The 20,133-nt window shown below is 53.1% G+C and overlaps 2 protein-coding genes across 4 annotated transcripts; one reads left to right on the plus strand and one right to left on the minus strand.

Annotated features, from left to right (window-relative positions):
* Positions 1-1,124: 1,124 nt before the first annotated feature.
* CB4H22orf23 (chromosome B4 C22orf23 homolog) lies at positions 1,125-8,369 on the minus strand. 3 transcript variants are annotated; one of them, XM_042947775.1, is made up of 7 exons: positions 8,181-8,369; positions 7,752-7,863; positions 6,617-6,679; positions 2,522-2,704; positions 1,748-1,879; positions 1,431-1,531; positions 1,125-1,289 (listed from the first exon to the last, which is right to left on the minus strand). In XM_042947775.1, the coding sequence occupies exons 2-7, from the start codon at positions 7,852-7,854 to the stop codon at positions 1,218-1,220; spliced, it is 654 nt and encodes a 217-aa protein (XP_042803709.1). In that variant the 5' UTR covers positions 7,855-7,863; positions 8,181-8,369; the 3' UTR covers positions 1,125-1,217. The 3 variants fall into 3 exon arrangements, with proteins under 3 accessions (XP_042803709.1, XP_042803711.1, XP_042803710.1); XM_042947777.1 differs by lacking the exon at positions 8,181-8,369 and adding an exon at positions 7,515-7,643 and having other exon boundaries at positions 7,752-7,843; XM_042947776.1 differs by lacking the exon at positions 8,181-8,369 and adding an exon at positions 7,511-7,643 and having other exon boundaries at positions 7,752-7,843.
* Positions 8,370-8,413: 44 nt separating this feature from the next.
* On the plus strand, positions 8,414-18,265 carry POLR2F (RNA polymerase II, I and III subunit F). Its single transcript, XM_042947778.1, has 5 exons — positions 8,414-8,548; positions 10,412-10,481; positions 13,412-13,542; positions 17,524-17,595; positions 18,087-18,265. The coding sequence occupies exons 1-5, from the start codon at positions 8,529-8,531 to the stop codon at positions 18,175-18,177; spliced, it is 384 nt and encodes a 127-aa protein (XP_042803712.1). The 5' UTR covers positions 8,414-8,528; the 3' UTR covers positions 18,178-18,265.
* The last annotated feature ends 1,868 nt before the right edge of the window (positions 18,266-20,133 follow it).

Here is a 20,133-nt window from a genome sequence, read left to right on the forward strand (position 1 = left end):
AAATTTTTGGGGGGTGAGAAGGGGGATTTTGTTAAAGCACGGGGACGGGACCCGTGGGTAGGAAGAGTGGCCTAAATTTCCAAAATATTTTGACGTGTAGGGAGAGGAAAGTGTCAGAATACCGGCGAATGTAGGGCTCGTGGCTGTGAGAAGAAATGGGGACGTCCATGTACTGTGTGCCAGGCCTGGGGGGCTGTTCTTGTGGTCGGAGGTCTCCGTAGCCCTCTGAGGCAGGGCTTCGCCGATGAGCAGTCAGAGTGGAGTCTGGGGTGCCGCCCAGGCTCGCAGGGCACAGGCTGGGATCGGAGCTCCAAAGCCGGGCTCTTTTGGTCTAGCTGTCTCCCACCCTTGTGTCTCTGTGGCCCGCGGGTTTAGCGGAAAGAGCGAGAACTAACTTCTAACCCTTAGTGGGCTACTTGAGTTGAATGCCTTGGTTACGGTGTCCTGGGGAGCCTCAGATTTCACACAGTGGGTAGCAAACCGTCCCAGGGCTTTATTGAGCAAAAGGAACAGGTGAAATTCAGCACCTGCCATGGTGCCCGGCCATGGGCTGTTCAAGAGGGGTTGGTTCTCATTTCCACTTGAGACGTGCAAATGGCTAAAAACCATCCGGGCTTGAAAAGTCCCAACTCCTGGAACACATCAGCCTTCCCTCTGAAAACAAAACAGTGTGTGTGATGACCTAGGGTAGAGGTGTCTTACTGGCCCGTTAATGGTAGTCGTTAAACATTTGCCCGAGGCTGTAAGAAGTCAAATAAGTAAGTCCTAAGACAGGTAGGTCGAAAGGACTCCCATTCCTTCCTGGGTTCTGAAAAGCAAATGCGAAGGGCACACAGTGGGTGCTGGGTGGGGAGGAAGGGGCCCGTGGGATGCCCTCTGACACGTGGCCAAGAGGGTGCGATTGGGCCTCGCCTTCACTCGTGCATGTCTGTGACTGTGACTGTCGGTCTCAGTGGCTCAGCCGACCCAGGCTCCCTGGGCAGAGCCTTGAGGAGAATCAGCTCATTCTCGGAGATTGGGCCATTTTCTAGGGTGCTGTGTGTGCCCAGGGTTCCCCGGGCCAGGGCAGTGCCGTGTGGCCATTTGACGTGGCTGAAGGCCAGGGTAGGTGGGCTGATGGTGGGGGGGGGGGTGGGGAGCGGGGGAGCCTGCTTGGCGATGGGGTGGGGCTCCAGTGGTCCACGTTGGGCTACTCTGCTCCTGTCTCTGGAGGCAGATCAAGGGGTGGCAAGAGCCTTCCTAAGTTCCTCACTCCTCTTGTGGTCAATGTCTTCCATTTCGCGCAGTTTCTGCAAAGGGCATCGGGCAAAGCTGGGATTCAGGGCCGGGACCTGAGGAGCCCCAAACCTGGGCCACAGGTGCCCTGTCCGCTCACGTCTCATGCTGCGCACGCACAGCAGACCCTCTCCCCCCTTCCCTGTGGCTTCTACCTGGGAGATCTCTGCAAGGATGATCCCTCGGTACTGTCTGCCCTGTCCCAGTGCCTCCATGTCAGCCAGGAATTCTTTCCTGTCCTGGATTTCCTTTACCACTGGACAGGGGAGAAGGGCCGTCAGTGTACAGGGCAACGGGGGCCGCCAGGCTCCCGGGAGGGGTGGCGGGGACAACGGGTTGCTCCCTTGGGGAGAGGAAGCGTTTCTGCGGTCCGTGTTCCCCACTCGTTGGCCCTCAGGGTTACTCTCCATCCCCCCTGATCGTGGACCCCTCTGCCCACCTTCCCGGCCTAGGTGGCCCATCGGTGGCTTACATTCTTCAAACCGGTCCAGCTCAGGGGCTGGGTCCTCCTGTCGCACCAGAGGGGGCTTCCTTTTCCGTTCCTCGGAGTCCTTCCCAGTGGCAAAAATGTTTTGGAGTCTTCGCTTCTCTTTCTCCAGATCTCCTACAGGGCCCAGAAATGGCCTAGTTAAGGCAGGCGAGGCACCCCGCTCGTGGTCTGAGCTCCTGGTTGGGCATGCTTGTTCCGGGGTCCCGGCGCCTTGAACCCCGGGAACCCCTGAGTTTGTCCTGTCCAGACAGGCGGGAGGGGGAAGGGCCGAAAGAACTAAGGGCGGAACCCACACGCTCTGGTGCAGAGCGAGGCTAAGAAAACTGTGGTCACCGTGGAGGCGGCCTGCGTGTAGACACCACGTGGAGCTGTCGGCAGGTCTGGGCCAAGAGCTACACCGGATGCCAGGTAGGGAGCGAGGCAAAAGGCTCCAGGAAGTAGGTTGGCGTGCCTACTGTGTGGGACCGTGTGACCTTAAGAGAGCAGGGGCCCTGAGATCTGACAGCCAAACACTCGTCAGGGACTGGTGGACTCTAGTTAATCATTACAGAATTCTAAAAAAATGAAAAAGGACCAGTTCACTGGTTTCCTCTACACCCTGAACACCCCCAAGCTAACAGGTGCCCAGGCTCAAGTACATTAGTACAAACAGTGAGAGAATTTGGTTAGACACTTGCCCTGCCCTACGGGCCGCTTGGCCCCCGGCCCCCTCGGGGAGGGAGGTGGAAGAGGGGCTCTCGAGGCCCTCTCACTTACGGGTGGCTTGAGGCTTGAATGGTTCCCGGCTATAGGCCCCGCCGGCTTGGCACACACTGGCAGGCCGGAGGTGGGGCCGGGCCACCAGGATGGGAGGCAGGTAGATGGCCGAGGCCGGCTGTTTGGGAGGCAAGACCCTCTGGCTGGATGTTGGGCTGCACTGGAGGGGCAGAGTGTCTCCTCCTGGGAAAGGAAGGTTCGAGGTGGAGGGGGACCCACCTGGCTTTTTTTTTTTTTTTTAATTTATAAAAGTCATACCTGCCTGTTACAAGCGGTTAAACAGTATAGAAGTCTTCCCTTCTCCCCTCCAGTCCCCACCCCTACCCCATAACTTATAATCTGGTGGTCTCGTTCCAAACTTTTTGATGTTAATACAAACATGTTCAAAGATATGTGTGCAGATATGAGCTTCGTTTTTCAAACACTGGATCATACTGTATTATATTCAGTAATTGGCTCTTCACTTAACAATTGATCATGGACACTTTTCCAGATCACTTCATTTATATAGAACTTATTTTTTATAGCTATATACTAGTTCGTAGAATGGATACATTATTTATTCAGCTAGTCTTTTAATTTCAGAAACTCAGGCTGTTTCCTTTTCTTTTTTTCCCTACTACTTCAAACAATGCTGCAATAAACATTCTTGTGCATCAAGCTTCTAGACTGCTGCTTTTATTTCTATAGGCGGATTCCTAAAACCTGCTTGGTCTCTAGGCAGGGAGGGATGGTTTCGATGGTGATACACACCAGTCCCCCTGACTGTCCTTCCCTGCTGTCTCAGCCTAGTTAAGGCAGGCGAGGCACCCCACTCGTGGTCTGAGCTCCTGGTTGGGCATGCTTGTTCCGGGGTCCCGGCGCCTTGAACCCCGGGAACCCCTGAGTTTGTCCTGTCCAGACAGGCGGGAGGGGGAAGGGCCAAAAGAACTAAGGTCGGAACCCACGGATCTGGGGATCCCCCTCCAGGCCAGCCAAGTGTATCACCTCCTACCTGGTTGACTGGCCCCTGCTCTCAATTGCCCCAAAGCCCAGCTCGGAGCAGCCCCTCCCCTGCATTGTTTTGATCTGGCCCCCCATCTACCTCTTCCACCTTTTCCAGCCTTCTATCACCCACCCAGCAAATACGTACTGAGTATCTGCTCTGTGCCAGGCCTAGGACACTGGGGGTAAAGTGGTAAGACAAAGTCCCCTCACGGCACTTACATTTGGGGTCGGAGGAGTGTGGACGATGAGTAAGTAAAATACGTAGTTGGTTAGTGACGGTACAGGGATGGAACAGAGGATGTCAGAGCAGAATTTACAATTTTAAAGAGGGGAGGCAGGGAAGGCCTCATGATGAGGTCAGCCCCCAAAATGGTGAGTTGCTCTGTTGTGCAGATATTTTGGGGAAGAGCATTTCAGGCAGAAAGAACAGCTAGAGCAAAGGCCGTGAGGTGGTCACGCGCCTGGAATGTCTGAGCAACAGCCAGAGGCTAGGGGGGCAGGAATGGAGTGAGCAAGGCAGGAATATAGTGGGAGCAGAGGTCAGAGGTCAGGGAGGGCAAGAGAAGTTCAGGGACCTGTAGGCTTCCGGAAAGACCAGCTTTTACTTTTTTTTAAAAAAAAAAATTTTTTTTTTTTAACGTTTATTTATTTTTGAGACAGAGAGAGACAGAGCATGAACGGGGGAGGGTCAGAGAGAGGGAGACACAGAATCTGAAACGGGCTCCAGGCTCTGAGCTGTCAGCACAGAGCCCGACGCGGGGCTCGAACTCATGGACCGCGAGATCATGACCTGAGCCGAAGTCGGCCGCCCAACCGACTGAGCCACCCAGGCACCCCATACTTTTTCTTTTTTAATGTTTGTTTATTTTTAATGTTTACTTCTTTTTGAGAGAGAGTGAGCACATGAGAGCAGGGGAGAGGCAGAGAGGAAGGGAGACAGGAGAGAATCCCAAGCAGGCTCCGTGCCCGTGCAGGGCCCGCCTCTGGGCTCGAGCTCACGAACCGTGAGATCGTGACCTGAGCCAAAATCAACTGGCTTTTACTTTGAGGTGGGAAACCATCGGAGGGTTTGAAGCAGAGGAGTTTTGGTTGCTGCTGAAAGTACCGTGTGGGGGGGTCCGGGGCAGAGGTGGTCAGAGTCAGGATATGGTTTGAAGGTCAAGCAGACCCATGCTGATAGGTTGGATGGGGGGTCGGGGAGAAAGACGAGGAGTCAGGGATGATTCTGACGTGTCTGTCCCATAGGCCTGGAAGATGGAGTTGCCATTTTTCCCCACAAACCAGCCCCTTCTCACACCCTTTACCTAGAGCCACACCATGGCCTTCCTGCTCTTCTCTGGAGAGACGCGGTGCTTCCCAGAATGTCCCTCCTGCTCCCTCCGCTCCCTCCTTCCGCCTGCCCAGTGCGGTGTGCCGTCCCATCCCCCGGCCTACCCTCAGCAGATGATCATGGCCTGAGTAATTCTGGGAGGTCAGGTGAAGGAGAGGAATTTGTGGCTAGCAACAGAATTTGAATGAAGCCTCAACACAAGTAGGATTTGGTTAAGAGGAGAGAAAAAGAGACGGGATTCCAGAAGAAAGCAGACCCAACACAAATGAATGTCTGGAGACAAGTTTTTAAAAAGAAAACTTAGGAGAGTAAAACTGTCAGGCGAACCAGTTACTTGCCTAATGAAATCAGTCCTTCAGTAAATATCGAGCACCTAGGTGCTGGGGGTCCTGCGGTGAACAAGGCGGACATAGTCCTTCGTTTCCTGGAATTTATTGGAATTTCTAGCACATTCTCTTTGCAGTCCTGCTAGAGGGGCCACCAGATTATTAGTGCATTGCTGAGTGCGGAGATAGAGTTACATGATGCAGTTGTATGAAGGCACCGGGCTCTGACAGCCTGGGCTGTCCTTGTCCCCAATAAGTCCCCTGGCCACTGCTGGACCGGCACTGCTAATATTCGCCTCTCTGACACTCTCTTCCCTTCGCTTCCGTGGCTGCTCAGGCGCCCTCCCACAGGCACCCTCTTCCGTACGTAAGGCAATCACTTCTGGTAGGTTCAGTAGAGAAGGTTCTGACGTTCTCTCTCTCAGAGGCAACTTCACAGGTCTCTGTTCCGATCCATTAAATGCTGATTCAGTGAAACCTCAGAAAGCAGGGTAGTTTTCAAGATCTCAGGGCGCACCTTGCTACCGTGCCCATGTACTTACACTTTGTTGCTTTCCTTAAAAATAACTAATACAATGGGTAGTCAGAGGTGAGCGGTGGGAGGCCTTTGCATACTCCTCCTATGTTGGAATCCTGCCACTTGTCTTGCGTCCACTAGCTAAGCTGTGAATGAGTAAAAGTAGGAGTAAGACACACAGTCCTTTCCTCTGGAGAGCTCATAGGGTATGTGTGTAACAGACTGCAGACATGACCACGTGGAGACTATTTTGGTCGGGCAGGACGTCCCAGCTGGGCTGTGATCTCTTGGAAGGATGGCTGGAGACAGATGGCAAGAGGCTTGTTGTTGTGCTAGGACCCGTGTCCCAGAAAGAAACAAAGGCCCTGAACGATCAATTCTCCAGGAGCGAGGGTCAAAAATACTATTCAATTGTTTTGGTCTTTTTTTTTTAATAGAATTTTTAAAAGCTTATTTATTTATTTTGAGAGAGAGAGAGAGCGAGAGTGAGCAAGCGAGCCAGGGAGGGGCAGAGAGAGAGAGAGGGAGAGAGAGAATCCCAAGCAGACTCCAGGCCATCAGCGTGGTGCCTGATGGACCTGAGCTGAAACCAAGAGTCAGTGTCGCTTAACCAACCTAGTCACCCAGGTAACCCTTTTTGTGGTCTTTAAGAGATTTTTTTTCTTTCTGAGAGCCCAAGCAGGGAAGGGGCAGAGAGAGAGAGGGACAGAGGCTCTGAAGGGGGCTCTGCGCTGACAGCAGTAAGTCTGAGGTGGGGCTTGAACTCATGAACCGTGAGATCATGACCTGAGCCGAAGTCAGGCGCTCAACCCACTGAGCCACCCAGGTGCCCCTGGTCCTTTTAAATGAGATCCCCAACCCCTGAATATGGAGGAGCATTAAAAGTGTGGTCCAGAGTCCCTCCGCCCAGGAAGCCTCTGTGGATTGCCTCTTACTTTTCATGGTGTCCATGATGTGTCGCTGTTGGAAGTTTGTCAGTTTGGATTCCTTCATCATCACTGCAAAGATAAAGCACCGCTATGAGGTCTCCTGGACGGCAGACACAGCCCTTCATCTCACCTTATTCTAGTGTAAAATTGTATCCCCTCCTAACCCCATTCCGCACCTCAGTGCCCCTTCCCTCCCTTTCCTGCTTGTTTTTTCTGTAACACTTACTATCATTGAAATTCTACATACTTACTGTCACCCTCCTACTAGAATATGAGCTCATGAGAGAGCAAGATTTTTTGCTGTTTTTTTTCCTTTTCATTTCTTTTATTATTAATTTAATTTTTTTTAACGTTTATTTATTTTTGAGACAGAGAGAGACAGAGCATGAATGGGGGAGGGTCAGAGAGAGAGAGGGAGACAGATTCTGAAACAGGGTCCAGGCTCCGAGCTGTCAGCACAGAGCCCGACGCGGGGCTCGAACTCACGGACCGTGAGATCATGACCTGAGCCGAAGTCGGCCGCTTAACCGACTGAGCCACCCAAGCGCTCCATTTTTCTTTTCTTTTCTTTTTAACTGCTGTGTCTCTGGCACTTAGAACAACGTCTAAAGCACATTAAGCAGGTTTAAAATTTTTTTTTGCTGTTGAGTGAGTGAACCAATGGACCGTATTTTATTAAGCATGTGCCAGGTGCTGGAGCTACAATCGTGAGCCCAAACAGGCACAATCCCTGCCCTAATGGAGTTCGTGATCTAGAGGGGTAGATGAATATTAATCCAGTGGGAGACAACTAAATATCTGACTCAGGTTGTGTTGTCCATTGAAGGAAAGGGTATTTGGTAGTGTGAAAGCACAGAACTGTTGGTTCCACTGTGGTGGTGGGTGGGGAGGAGATCAGGCTTCCCTGGGGAAGCTGAAAGCGTGATCTAAGGGATGCGCAGGAGTTAATCACTTCAAAATTCTTATTTCTTTGACTTTTGGCCACTTGCAAGTTGTAGGATCCCCAAACCTTTCTGAACCCCAGGCTTCTTATCTGTAAAATAAAAATAGCAATTGCTAAGCACAGATCATGTAAGGGATAACTGAGTGACAGAGGGTACCTGCTACCACCACTCTTCTCCGGTCCTTTAAACACACTGACCTCTGAGCAGCTTGCAGGTCCCGGGGGTGTAAGTGGCTGGCTTGGAGCAGCGCCAGAACCCTGTTCCTTTGGTCACTGCCTCCACCCTTTCCCGGGAAGCCATGGAAGGGCCCTGAGGAGGGAAAAACGCAATGATAACCCCTGTCTCCCAGGCCCAATTTCTGCTCCCGCGCCCCCAACCTCCTCGACGCCACCCAAAGTCCGGGAGCGGGGGTCGAGTCTCAGCAAAAACGTGACTCGTCGCCGTCAGTATCGCGATAGTGCCCTTTCCCCCCCTACCCCGAACAGATACACAGGCAGATCCTCACACGTGAACGGAGACCTCATCCTGACCCGACGCCTGTGGCAGGGAAGCCCTCTCTGGCGGAAAGGGGCGGTTAGGATAAGCCGTGGTCCGGACAGGGGGATAAACCAAAATGGAAACCTCACCCTAAAGTAAGACTCCGCTGGTGCCTCCTCCCCACAGGGAGCAGCCGGGCTCGGGAGACCGTAACCACGGCCCCGCGGCGGTTGTGCGGCGCCTGGACCCCGCGCAAAACCCTCCCGATCTCAGCGACTAGAGCCCGCCCCCAGCGGCTCCGGCTACCATGGGAACGGGCCCACGCCTCCCGGCGCGTGCGCACAGTTACGGCTTCGGCCTGCCTACCGGAAGTACTTGCCTCTGGGTCACGGCGCAGGCGCAGAGCACGCGTGGCGCCGCTCGAGGCGGAGGCGCGCTGTTTTCGGGTGTCCGCGCGGGTCCCTGGCGCGGAGTGGGGTCGCTGCGGCGCCGGCGTCATGTCAGATAACGAGGACAAGTGAGTGCGGGAGCTTGGGAAGGGGCGGGTGAAGCGGGAGCCTGGGTCGAAGGAGGCCGAGGAGCCAGGCTCGAGGGGCAGTGTCTTGAGGGGACTGCGGGTGCTGAGTGGGCCCGCGGAGCTGCGGGGGAGAAGGGCGGGGGGCCGGGAGGAAAGATCCATCCAGAGGCCCGGCTCGAGGAGCAGTGAAAAAGGTCTTTCGGCCGACTTCCAGCGAGCCGGGCTCCGTGTCTTGTAATGAGAGTATTGAGGTGAACTAGGCATAGTCTCTCGTCCCGGGGGCGCCTTTTCTAGAAGAGGGGACAGGCCCATAAACAGATAATGCAGGGTCGTGTGAGAGTACGTGGTAGACGTACGTAGTAGAGAAGGAGTCCAGGGGAGAGTCTGGCGAGACTCGGGGGGTGGTAAAGGTCTGGAAGGGTTGCAGGAATCTCGGTGAGAAGGTAGTGGCTTGGACTGGGGTGGCACTAGAAGAGGTGGTGACAGCAGGTGGTTTTGAATTCCGGATCGATGTTGAAGGTGGAGCCCAAAGATTTCCTGACACGTGGGGTCGGAGGAGATGCGTCTTATGAAGATAAAAATAGTGGAGTCAGGGGCGCCTGCGTGGCTCAGTCGGTTAAGCGTCCGACTGCGGCTCAGGTCACGATCTCGCGGTATGTGAGTTCGAGCGCCGCGTCGGGCTCTGTGCTGACTGCTCAGAGCCTGGAGCCTGTTTCGGATTCTGTGTCTCCCTCTCTCTCTGACCCTCCCCCGTTCATGCTCTGTCTCTCTCTGTCTTAAAAATAAATAAATGTTAAAAAAAAAAATAGTGGAGTCATCAGCACTGTGTATATGAAATAGAGTATACTGTATTTTAGTCCAAACTAAGAATCAGGTGAAAACCTCAGCGGAGTGTCGGTAGAGAAGAAGAGATGGCTGGGGACTGTTAGCGCATTCCAGCACTGAGTGCCTGTAGGGAAGAGAGGGGGAAACCAGCATAGGAGACTGAGATGGGACAGCCAGTGAGGTGGGGGATCCCCAAGAGAGAGGTGGCCTTGTAGTTAAGTGAGGGCAGAGTATTGAGCTGGGGAGTGTGTGTGTGTGTGGGGGGGGGGGGGTGGTGGTGGTCTGGTGTGCCAACTGATAGATTCAGCTAAAGGAGAACAAGACCTGTCCATTGGATTTAGCAACGTGGCAGCCATTAATGAACTTGAGAAGGCTGGTTTTGCTAGAACTGTGGAGGTAAAAGCCTTGCTGGCGTGAGATTATGACACAACTGGAGACAGAAGGTGGACAGCTTTCATGAATTTGACTCCCAAGAGGAGCATGAAGGGGGGAGCCCCCAAGAGGGCTCGGTGGGGGGTACAAGAGAAATAAGTTTTGTTTATTTTTTAAGATGGGAAAATGACTACATGTTTATATGTTGATGGGAATGATCCAGTAGAGATACAGTGATGATGAGTGAGTCCTAGCAAAATTTGGGGGCTGATGGGGGTAAGGATGAAGGAGTAAAATGGAAGAGAAGTTTGATTCACTCATTAAGTAGTTATTTATTGAGCCAATTCTACATACTGAGTGAGATACGGGTATCTGCTGTCTTTAAAAAAATTTTTTTTAACATTTATTTATTTTTGAGAGACAGAGTCTGAGCGGGGGAGGGGGAGAGAGAGAGAGACAGACAGACAGACAGACAAGATCTGAAGCAGGCTCCAGGCTCTGAGCTGTCATCACAGAGCCTGATGCAGGGCTTGACCTCACGAGCCGTGAGATCACGACCTGAGTCGAAGTCGGATGCTTAACCGACTGAGCCACCCAGGCGCCCCTCTGCTGCCTTTGATTCTAGTAAGTGATGCTCCAACTAACTGCCCTCTTCTTCTTGTACAGTTTTGATGGTGACGACTTTGATGATGTGGAGGAGGATGAGGGGCTAGGTGACTTGGAGAATGCCGAGGAGGTCAGTATTTAGCTGTGGACTCCCCTTTTCTGCAGTCCAAGCTGCCAAATAACCCGGCCGGTGATAAGCGCCTGAATGAATCTGCCTCTTGCGGGTCACATCCCCTGCCACAAGCACCCCCAGTTAGAGTGAGCAGTGTTCCAGTCCTGGGTGGAGGAAAAGTCCTACAGGGTGGGCCCTAGCCTGTGGCTTTGGGGGCAGTTGGTTTACTGATGCGTGAAATACCACCTTCATTCATTCAGCAAGCGTGTGTTGATTGTTTTGTTATGTGTTAGGTGCCCTATGGGCAGGGTTTCCTTAAGGAGCCCTGGGGAGAGTGATCTGGGATAAAGCTGGAGAGGTAAGGGCCCACATCAGGCAGGATTTTATAGCCTAAAGGCACTTAGAAGCCACCACGTGTTGTGGTTTTTAAAAATATTTTTAAATTTATTATTATTATTTTTTTTAATTTTTGTTTTTTTTTTTAACGTTTATTTATTTTTGAGACAGAGAGAGACAGAGCATGAACAGGGGAGGGGCAGAGAGAGAGGGAGACACAGAATCCGAAACAGGCTGCAGGCTCTGAGCTGTCAGCACAGAGCCTGATGTGGGGCTCAAACTCACGGACCGTGAGATCACGACCTGAGCCGAAGTGGGACGCCCAACCGACCAAGCCACCCAGGCGCCCCTAAATTTATTTTTTTTAAAGTAATCCCTACACCCAGTGTGGGGCTGTGGGGCTCAAACCCACAACCTTGAGATCAAGAGTTGTACTCTCTACGGACTGAGCCAGCCAGGCGCTCCCACCGACAAGTGTTGAGCCGGGGAGTGGCACTATCCCGTGTACACTTTAGAAAGGGCATTCTGGCGTCAGAGTGACGAGTGAGTTGGGGAGGAGCGGGAGTTAAAGACAGAGACCTTGAGGGTCTCTCCATCTAGGCGAGAGACCCGTGGCTTGGACTTGGGTGCTGGTAACGTAAGTGATAAGAAAACGGACAAAAGAGGTATTTTTGGTGGATTGGAGATGGAACTAAGAAAGTGGGAGGTGACAAGGGTGACCCCCAGGTTTCTGACTTGTGTCGCCAGGTGGATGGGTTACGAATTTCACGAATGACATTGGGCTTTCTGTGCCATGACTGATGGAGGAAGTACTTTATGGCTCCTGGAAAGGGAGTGATCCCTCAATTATTTTAGGCTTGAAAGCCGAAGCCCCCATTTTTGGATTTTCTCTTTCTTCGGCACGGCACTCTCGGGTACCTGTTCGCTGAGTCAGAAACGTCCTCCTCTGTCCTGGTCCCCTCCCATCCCTGTTCGCTTGATTTTGCCTCCTACACGTGGTCCGGCCCTGTTTCTGCTTCTCCATTCTCAGCGCTTCAGGCTGGCTGAGGTCTTTATTCCACTTCACTCACTTTGCTGCGGAAATGTGTTACTGCTCTTCCTGCCGTCAGTCTCCCACCACTCTGCTGGATTGGCCATTCTGCTGCCACAGTCTCTCTTACCTGCCTACCTGATTGCTTACTGCTCGTCTTCCTCTGTGGTCTGCTTCTGCCCTTACCCTCTACAGAATACGCTCAACAGAGCATCTGTAGGGATACCTTTACATTTTTTTTTTTTTTTAAGTGCATTTATCTACTTGGGGGGGGGGGGGGGGGGAGAGAATCCCAAGCAGGCTCCATGCTGTCAGTGCAGAGCTCACACAAAGCTCGATCCCCTGAACCGGGAGATCATGACCTGAGCTGAAATCGAGAGTCAGACGCTTAACTGACTGAGTCACCCGGGCGCCCCTCTTTAGTTTTTATACCACGTAGTTTACCTGTTAATTTTGTTATCTCTTGTAATATAGGTTCTATAGGGGAAAGAATTTTTATCTGTCTCACTCTTCTATTTCGGGCACTTAGAACACTGACACGTAGTAAGCACTCAATAAATATTTGTTGATTTAATTCTTTTTTTAATGTTTATTTTAGTAATCTCTACACCCAACACGAGGCTCGAGCTCATAACCTCGAGATCAAGACTCACATGCTGTATCCACTGAACTAGCCGGGCGCCCCTAATTCTTTATTTATTATAGAATTTATTCTCCTGCCTACAACCCTTTGCACACCTTTTGCTCTAATCATACTTCACAACTCATACATTGTCTCCCACCGCTGTGCTTTTGTGCCTGCAACTCAGCCTACCTGGAATGCCCTTCTCTTTCTCGTTGGCTTGGCAGCTCCTGCTCCTTCTGGAGTTGCTTGTTTCGTCTCTGGACAGCCTTCCTAACCCCCCAGCATGAGTTTGATGTCCCCCCACCTTCTTGTGAACTTCGTTGTCCACTTGCCGACCTTTGTAGCACCTGCTGTTTTGTTTACTCTTGTCTCCTCTCCTGACTGTGAATTCTTTGACAGCAGAAATGCTTCACTTGCTGTCTTATCATCCATTATGATGTTTGGCACATGACAGATCCTTCATAAGTAATTGTTGAATACACGTGAGCGCCTGTGTATCCTTGCCTTCACTTTGACTTTTTAGCCACTTGACCTATTGATTCAGTTACTCTGTCTGAAAGATGGGGTGCTTATTCCTTGCCCCCTACTTAAAGAGGCTTGTCTGTGCTGAAGGACATCTCGGCATATGGCTAATGTTCTGGGGCCACCCCATCTCCAGGCCATGTGCTTCCCTCTTCCGGATGAGGCAGTTGGCTCTGGAATCCCAGTCGTGGTTCTTCTTTTTTACTAGGTCTGAGACTTTGACCCAGTTAGCTAACACTCTGAGCCAGGCACTATAATGCCCACCACGTAAGGTTATCGTGAGAATTAAAGGGGGTGTCATTAACTGCAGGTGTGCGTGCTGGCACGTGATAAGCAGTAATGGTAGGGGGGATTGTAATCATTGTCATTATCGTCCTGCCCCTCAACCCAGAAAATACACCTGAGACTTTCCCTCTTTTCTGTCTTGGCGTCCAGGAGGGCCAGGAGAACGTCGAGATCCTCCCCTCTGGAGAGCGACCACAGGCCAACCAGAAGCGAATCACCACACCGTATATGACCAAGTATGAGCGAGCCCGTGTGCTGGGCACCCGAGCCCTCCAGATCGCGTGAGTATATGCCCTTTCGTGATCTTTCCTGTCGGTCAGGCCACAGTAAGCTTCCGAGCTATTGATGTGGCCCAGCCGGCACCTGAAAACACTCTCCCTGCTCTCACATGCTAAGCAAGGATGGTGCTGTCTCTGTGTGCCGGGCACTGTTCTAGACTCCTGCCCTCAGGGAGTTGGTGATCCAGTAGGAGAAATAGGACGTGAACATCTGAGGAGCCAAGTAACAGTCCAATAGAAACATAAGGAAAGTACAGAACTTGGGTGCCTATTAGGTTAGTGAAGCAAAACAAAGAAAAAAAAGTGTGAATTCAGGGAGCTAGAGACCATCGTGGGCTGGTGGATCAGGGCTGCTGTGGCAGCACCTGTCTGGCTTAAGGTGGTTCTTGACCCGAGGTGGACGGTGGCCAGCCCATAGGAGTGGGGAGGCCCTCCGTGTAGAGGCCAGGCTAGAGGAGCGAAAGCACAGAGCAGCCTTGCCTTTCTCCTGAGTTTGAACCCAGGAGAAGAACGAGAAGGTTCAGGAACTGGCCAGTGCACAGGTGATTCTGTCATCTGAACGTGAAAATGTCCGATGGCTGCACATTCACCCTGTCGGCCACAGGCACCGTGGGCATCTGGAGCCTGTGTCTGCAGGGGCCGGCCAGCCTGCCCGCCAAGGCTGTGCGCGAACAGACCCGAAAGCACCCTCTCTGTAGGCGGGTGGCTTTGAGAAAGCAGGGACTGTCGACGCTGGGCCACGGACGCTTTTCCTCCCACGCTCCCTCTTGGGAGTTACTCTTCTTTCCTACGGAGCAGTGAGTCCGGGAACAGAGGGAGGGCACCCGCGCTCTGCATACTCTAACAGAATGTCCTCCCCAGGGAGAGACAAGGCTGAGGAAATGAACCCCCGCCCCAACGTCTTACAAGCTGGTATGGGAGATGGGTGTCTGGTCGGATGGGTGCATCAGGTAGGGAATCGTGGAAAATTGGCCAGAAACGCTGGGGTCAGCTCTGTGGAGTGCCGATGCTAAAGGAGATTCTAATCTGTGTGTTCCCTCATTTGTTTTCAAATAACACTGGGCTTCATCCCCCTTACTCCTGTGGGGTAAAGATGACCACCATGTGCACTTCGAACAGGGTTTTATGGGCGGGTAACCCCGTTCCTCGCCTTCTCTAAAGCAGTAGACCTCTCCCTAGCCTGCTTGTACTCTTGGCTGGTCTGGGCGGAATTAGGGCTGCGCTCAGCATGACAGTTGGGATAGTCGCTGGGTCAGGATCCTGTGGGTCTGCACCATCGTTATGGCGGCCGCCTGGCGCATGTGGCCACTTATGTTAAGTAAGATGAAGTGAAATTAAAAGTTCAGGTTTTCAGTCTCGTTAGCCACATTTCAGGTGCTCAGTAGCCACGTGTGGCTAGGACTCCATCACAGAGGACATTTCCGTCATTGCAGAACATGCCAGTGGGCAGTGCTTGTCTAAGCTAGAAATGATCCAGCAGAAAGAAGAACTTCTCAATTATCTTTCAAACAAAGAATGATCATATGCAAGCTTAAAGTCTTTCAGTGCTGACTGAGGTAGCGTGCTTGCACCCGCTGGGGATGCAAAGATGATTCCAGATGGTCACAGGTCCCCCCCCCCCCCAGTTCTCCAGGTGTTTGCTGCCTTGGGGGAGATGGCTCACAAATAACCAGAACCCAAGGCAGACGGGAGCAGTGCTTTCCAGAAGGCACGAGAAAGAGAAGGGAGTAGTTGTAGGGGTGACTGGGAGAGCCTCATGAAAGGATTAGAATTCAAGAGGGGATGGGGAAAGGCAGGTGGTTTTGAGGGTGACCCAGGTGCCAGAGACAGTGCGAGGAAAGACAGGCAAGCGTGGATTGTGGTGGGGGAATGGCAAGTAGCTAGGGGCACAGGGGCTGGAGAAGATGTCACCGGTGCCTTGAACGACAGGTTCAGGGGATCGGCATGCGTTTGGTGGACAGGGTGGGGCACTTGAAAGTTTGGAGGCGGACATTCAGCACACTACCAAGACCCGTGTCCTGCTTTGCTTTGGGAGAGAAGCTTGGTTCAACTTGGTTGGGTCTGTTGTGCCCCTTCCAGTTAAGGGTTAGGATGCCGTCTGGTGGTTCCCAGCTTGCCGGAAGCCCTCGGACAGCCAAGGGCTGGATCTCGTCCCCTAGTACCAGGCGTGCGATGCCGCAGCTTATTGGTGCTGGACAAATAGTTCTTGGATTTTTTGGATGAAGTCTCACTCTGGTTTTTTAGCACCACCTGGTGGCTGATGTTTGACACAGCCACTTCCTAAGGATCGTTGCCGAGTTTGTGGGGTCACTGGTGCAGACATAATACCTAAGGGCACACTCACGATTCGCACATTGTGTGCACAAGGCCGGATGAATGAACTTGGATTATTCCTATCTTGAAAGAAATAAGGTGTGGGCAGATTAGGAAAAACAGTTTGCTACGTTTTTTAAAGCTTTAAATGTAGGGAAGGACTTACATACTTGAGAGGGGATACAGGGAAAGTTAAACATTTGGTCCCTGCCCCTGCGAAATTTTCAGGGCTTTTGGAAGTAACAGAAATCAAAATAGTAATAAGGTTAGTCAATTACATCGTGTAAACTGGCGGCTCTCAGACCGGCTGATGATCAGAGTCGCCTGGTAAGCTTTGCAAATGGAGGTTCTCAGGCTCCTTCGCTAGAATTTCCAGTCAGGGGTCTGGAGCAGGAGCTGCGAGCCTGTCTTTTTAGCATGCTCTCCTAGTAATTCTGGTGATTGTTAGGTTGGGGACCCGTTAGTACAAACTTGTGCTGAAATCACGAATGGTGGCTTCCTAGAGGAGGTAGGCCTAGAATTGGCTCCTCCTGTTCATTTTTAGAGCCTCTTCTGAAGAGCAGCTGTTGTTAGGGCACGTGGCCCTGGGTCACAAGGTGCTCTGGTCGAATGCAGAAAACTTCAAATAAGCAGCTACAGTACAGTGAGATCGAGAAGCTTGTGTCAAATGAGTCAGGGCGCTGAGCATTTTCAGGGCGGACGATTTCCAGAGTGGAGACATGTGAGCCCCTCCCAGGCTTGTAGGGAGAGGAAGAGCGTACAAGAGGATGCAGAAGGGAAACAGCAGGGTGTGTACAGGGAGCCATGGGGGGGTGGTAAGGCGGGAACGTGGGATAAGTACAGGCAAGTAGCATGAGAAGGTGCACCTAGAAGGACGAGCAGGAGCTAGACCGGGTTCTGGCTGATGGCCCTGGGGCGCCATGGAGGGTTGTAGGCAGGTGCGTGCCTGATCGCAGGCCCCGTATGGAGGCTGGAAGAGTAGGACGGCGAGGGGTGTTGCCAAGGTAGAGAAGGAAAATGAGCTGGCTGGGCCCTGAGGCAGGCCTGAGGAGTTGGGTTAGAGCGAGCCTTTGCCTGGCCATTCCTTTGTGCTGGAATACTCTGCCGTGGTTGCCGGGCCCAGGAGTCTGTGATCGGCTCTGCCTTTCTTAAGTGTATGGATCTTTAACTTATTAGTGGGAGGCATTACAGCACGGTGGGTAGGAACATGCGGGATTCAAATGGCTGTGTGATCTTGGGCAGATTACTGATCTCTCTGTGCCTCAGTTTCCTCATCAGTAAAATGGAAATAATAGCAGTACTTACCTCAGAATGGGGTCACCCCCATAAAGAGCTGAGAACAGCATGTGGTTCTTAGTGACCCTTTACTTGTTAGTAACGTTTTAGTGTCGTAGCAGGCAGGACTGTCTCCCATTTTCAGATGAGGATTTGGAGAGAAATTCAGTGTGTCTTTGGAGGCAGAATTTAAATCCAGTCTCCTGGTTCCCACTTGCTTCTACTCACTATGGCAGTGCCCCTGAACACGTTCCCACCCTCCCATGCCCGCCCGTCTCCCTGGAAGGTGACCTTTCTAGGTGAGGACTGGGATGCTGATCTGATCCTATCTGTGAAGTGAGCCCCCTGATTTCCTGCTGGGCCCTTCTCCCCCAACACCTGTCCCTGTACCTGCAGGATGTGTGCCCCTGTGATGGTGGAGCTGGAGGGGGAGACAGATCCCTTGCTCATCGCCATGAAGGAGCTCAAGTAAGTCGCCCAGATCGTGGTTCACTGCTCCTGAGCCCTGCGAGGTATGCCCCAGGTTCTCTGCTGCACACCTCTGCCCCACACCCCTGCCTGGGGGGTGAGATTCTTGTCCCTCTAGGTCCTTAGTTTGTTCTGGAGTCAGCCCGCCAGGCAGGGGGGTGGGAGGGGGCAGGCAAAGGGGGAGGGCTTTGGTGAGGCAGGGTCCTCTCCTGTCTGTCAGAATCTCCCTCTTCCTGCTGCACTTGGCCTTACCAGTATCCCTCCACACTTCCCCTCCTCCCCTCTTCAGCCCTCGGATGGCAGAGCCTTTCCAGAGCCACCGTCCCCGGGACGCAGGAACTCTCTTTTTATTGTAATTTCTTTTCCACATCTAGTCCTAAGAGGATGCTGCTACGACTTCCCTCCCCTTGCATTCTGCACACAGTGTGTCCCTTCTGCTATAGAGCTCGGGTCACCAGCCCTCACATACTTGTGACTTCTCCCTGCCACAGGGCCCGAAAGATCCCCATCATCATTCGCCGCTACCTGCCAGACGGGAGCTATGAAGACTGGGGGGTAGACGAGCTCATCATCACCGACTGAGCTGGAATCATCTTCCCGACTGTGCCTCATCCTAGTTTCTATTTTCACATTCTTTATACATGTAAATAATAAACCGTTCAACCTTTCATCCCCCTCTGCCTCCAGCTCTCTGTGATGCCCCCTCGCTCCTTCCCTGATAGCACCCTGCTGCCTGGCGGGTGCACCCATTCCTGTGGCCCCGTGACTGTCAGCTCAAGAAGCACCAGGGGCCTTACTCCTTGTGGATCCCCCGCATCCCTCCCTCCATCTCCCTGTTCACCAGCGCAAAGGCTGCTGCAGGGAGACACCTCAGCTGCCTTCCCAGCAGACAGACGAGTCTTTGTGCCCAGGGAACTGGTTGCCACGGAAACCCCCAATTTCCTTTCCAGTGGGGACTGGCTTCAGGGGCTTCTCCCTTCTCAGGAGTATCACAGAGCAGGTCTCATCAAGCCACCCATTGTTTCCTGAGGACCTGCCTCGAGCCTCTTATCGTGGGCTCAGATCCCCTTTCAGGAGCTAGTGCCCCAGCAGGAAGCTTGGGGATGCAGTGATCTCCCGCCCTCCCCAGGCAGAGCCCTGCTGGGCAAGGCAGCAGCTGGAGCGAGGACTGAACACCTGCCCACCCCTGTCCCAGCCCTGTCCCCACTCCCCAGGTCACCGCCCGTACACTGCCTTCCGTGGCCTTCTGGTCCGCCTCCGTCATCCTCTCTCCTTCCCCACCTCTGGAAGATGTCCTTTCCCTTCTGTGTAGGGCCCGTGCTCCTCCCAGACCTTGACCGGGATGATGGTGGGCAGGGAAGCAGGGCTCGTGGGTTCCAGGTATGACATTAAATCGGGATTGGAGCTCCCCTTCCTCTGCCCTCGGCTCTCCTGGGTCTCCTGTTCTCTTCACCCTCCTTACCCAGCTTGCAGTAAGACCAATCACGTTGCTTCCCCTCTCCCTTGTGGGGACAGGAAGAGGGTGTATCTTGATACCAACAGAGATAGAGGGGACGGTTGGCTCCCTGAATATTCCAGCCTTGCCCTCCATTCTGCTGCCAGCTCCCCTTCCAGGAAGAAGAGGGGCAGGCTTGCCTGACTTCTGCAAGAGGCAGGGCCTCCTGGGTGGGTGCTCTGTGGACAGAGTGGGAGTAATGAGCGTCCCCGGGGGCGGGAGGGGTGCTTGCCACTCTGAAGAAGGGTTAATCCGGGGAGCAGTGGACTTCGCACCCCCTTCCTCCCTCCTCCAAGCCTGTGGAGTCCTTTAATCAAGTTGGGTGCTGAAATTCCAGCTCTGAAATGCCGCCTTTGTGCTGGCGTCCAGGCGGCCGCCCCAGAGCGCGGGGTCACTTTCTCGGCCCCGATCCTCTAAATGGTCTCTTTGTTCCTGCTGGGCCGCTCAGTATCAGATGTGATTAAAGGGAGATGGGGTTTGGGCGGGGGAAGAGAGAAGGGGATGGGAGAGGGAGTAGGGGGTTAACCCTTAGGGGATAGGGTGTAAGGGAGATGGAAAAAGGGGTGGTTTTCCTCCCGTCTCCCTTCCCCTCTTTCATGGAGTCCGTCCCTTGCTGCTCAGCTGGCCAGGCTGGGGCATAGCCTCTTCAGTCCTCGCCAGAAACATGTGGCCCCATCTCTATGCACATGGGGCCACTGCCCTGCTGAGGCCCAAGCTCATCCAGAACCTTAGGTCTAAGGGGTGAGCACAAGCCAGGTCTTCCAACTTCTCCAGGGTCATTTGTCCTCTCTGGGGCCACTTTCCCTCCTCCCGTATCCCCAATGACTTCCCAGTCCATCTCTGTCTCATGAGAGGCAGGGTCCTGGTGGTGGCGGTTTCATCTCGATGAGGCCCCTCCCCTCTGCCCTGCTGGCTCTGTGTCCACAACCCCACTGACAGCAGGAGCAGTGAACAGACTGGAAATGGACCAACAACCTGCTTTTCAATAGAGGGGAAAGGGTGGGTTGTAAAAACTGCGAGCACCTAAGGTTAGTACTGATTGA

Source organism: Panthera leo, chromosome B4 (assembly GCF_018350215.1).
Source record: "Panthera leo isolate Ple1 chromosome B4, P.leo_Ple1_pat1.1, whole genome shotgun sequence".
Taxonomy (NCBI): Eukaryota; Metazoa; Chordata; class Mammalia; order Carnivora; family Felidae; genus Panthera; species Panthera leo.

Bases quoted from the DNA above. Each gene is read 5' to 3' on its own strand.
- POLR2F (XM_042947778.1), top strand. From the start codon at position 8,529: ATGTCAGATAACGAGGACAA. The intron at 8,549-10,411 runs GTGAGTGCGGGA...CTTCTTGTACAG, and splicing joins ATGTCAGATAACGAGGACAA to TTTTGATGGTGACGACTTTG. The intron at 17,596-18,086 runs GTAAGTCGCCCA...TCCCTGCCACAG, and splicing joins ATCGCCATGAAGGAGCTCAA to GGCCCGAAAGATCCCCATCA.
- CB4H22orf23 (XM_042947775.1), bottom strand. From the start codon at position 7,854: ATGGCTTCCCGGGAAAGGGTGGAGGCAGTGACCAAAGGAACAGGGTTC. The intron at 2,705-6,616 runs GTAAGAGGCAAT...TTCCTTTCCCAG, and splicing joins CATCATGGACACCATGAAAA to GAGGAGACACTCTGCCCCTC. The intron at 1,532-1,747 runs GTAAGCCACCGA...TCCCCTGTCCAG, and splicing joins GCTGGACCGGTTTGAAGAAT to TGGTAAAGGAAATCCAGGAC.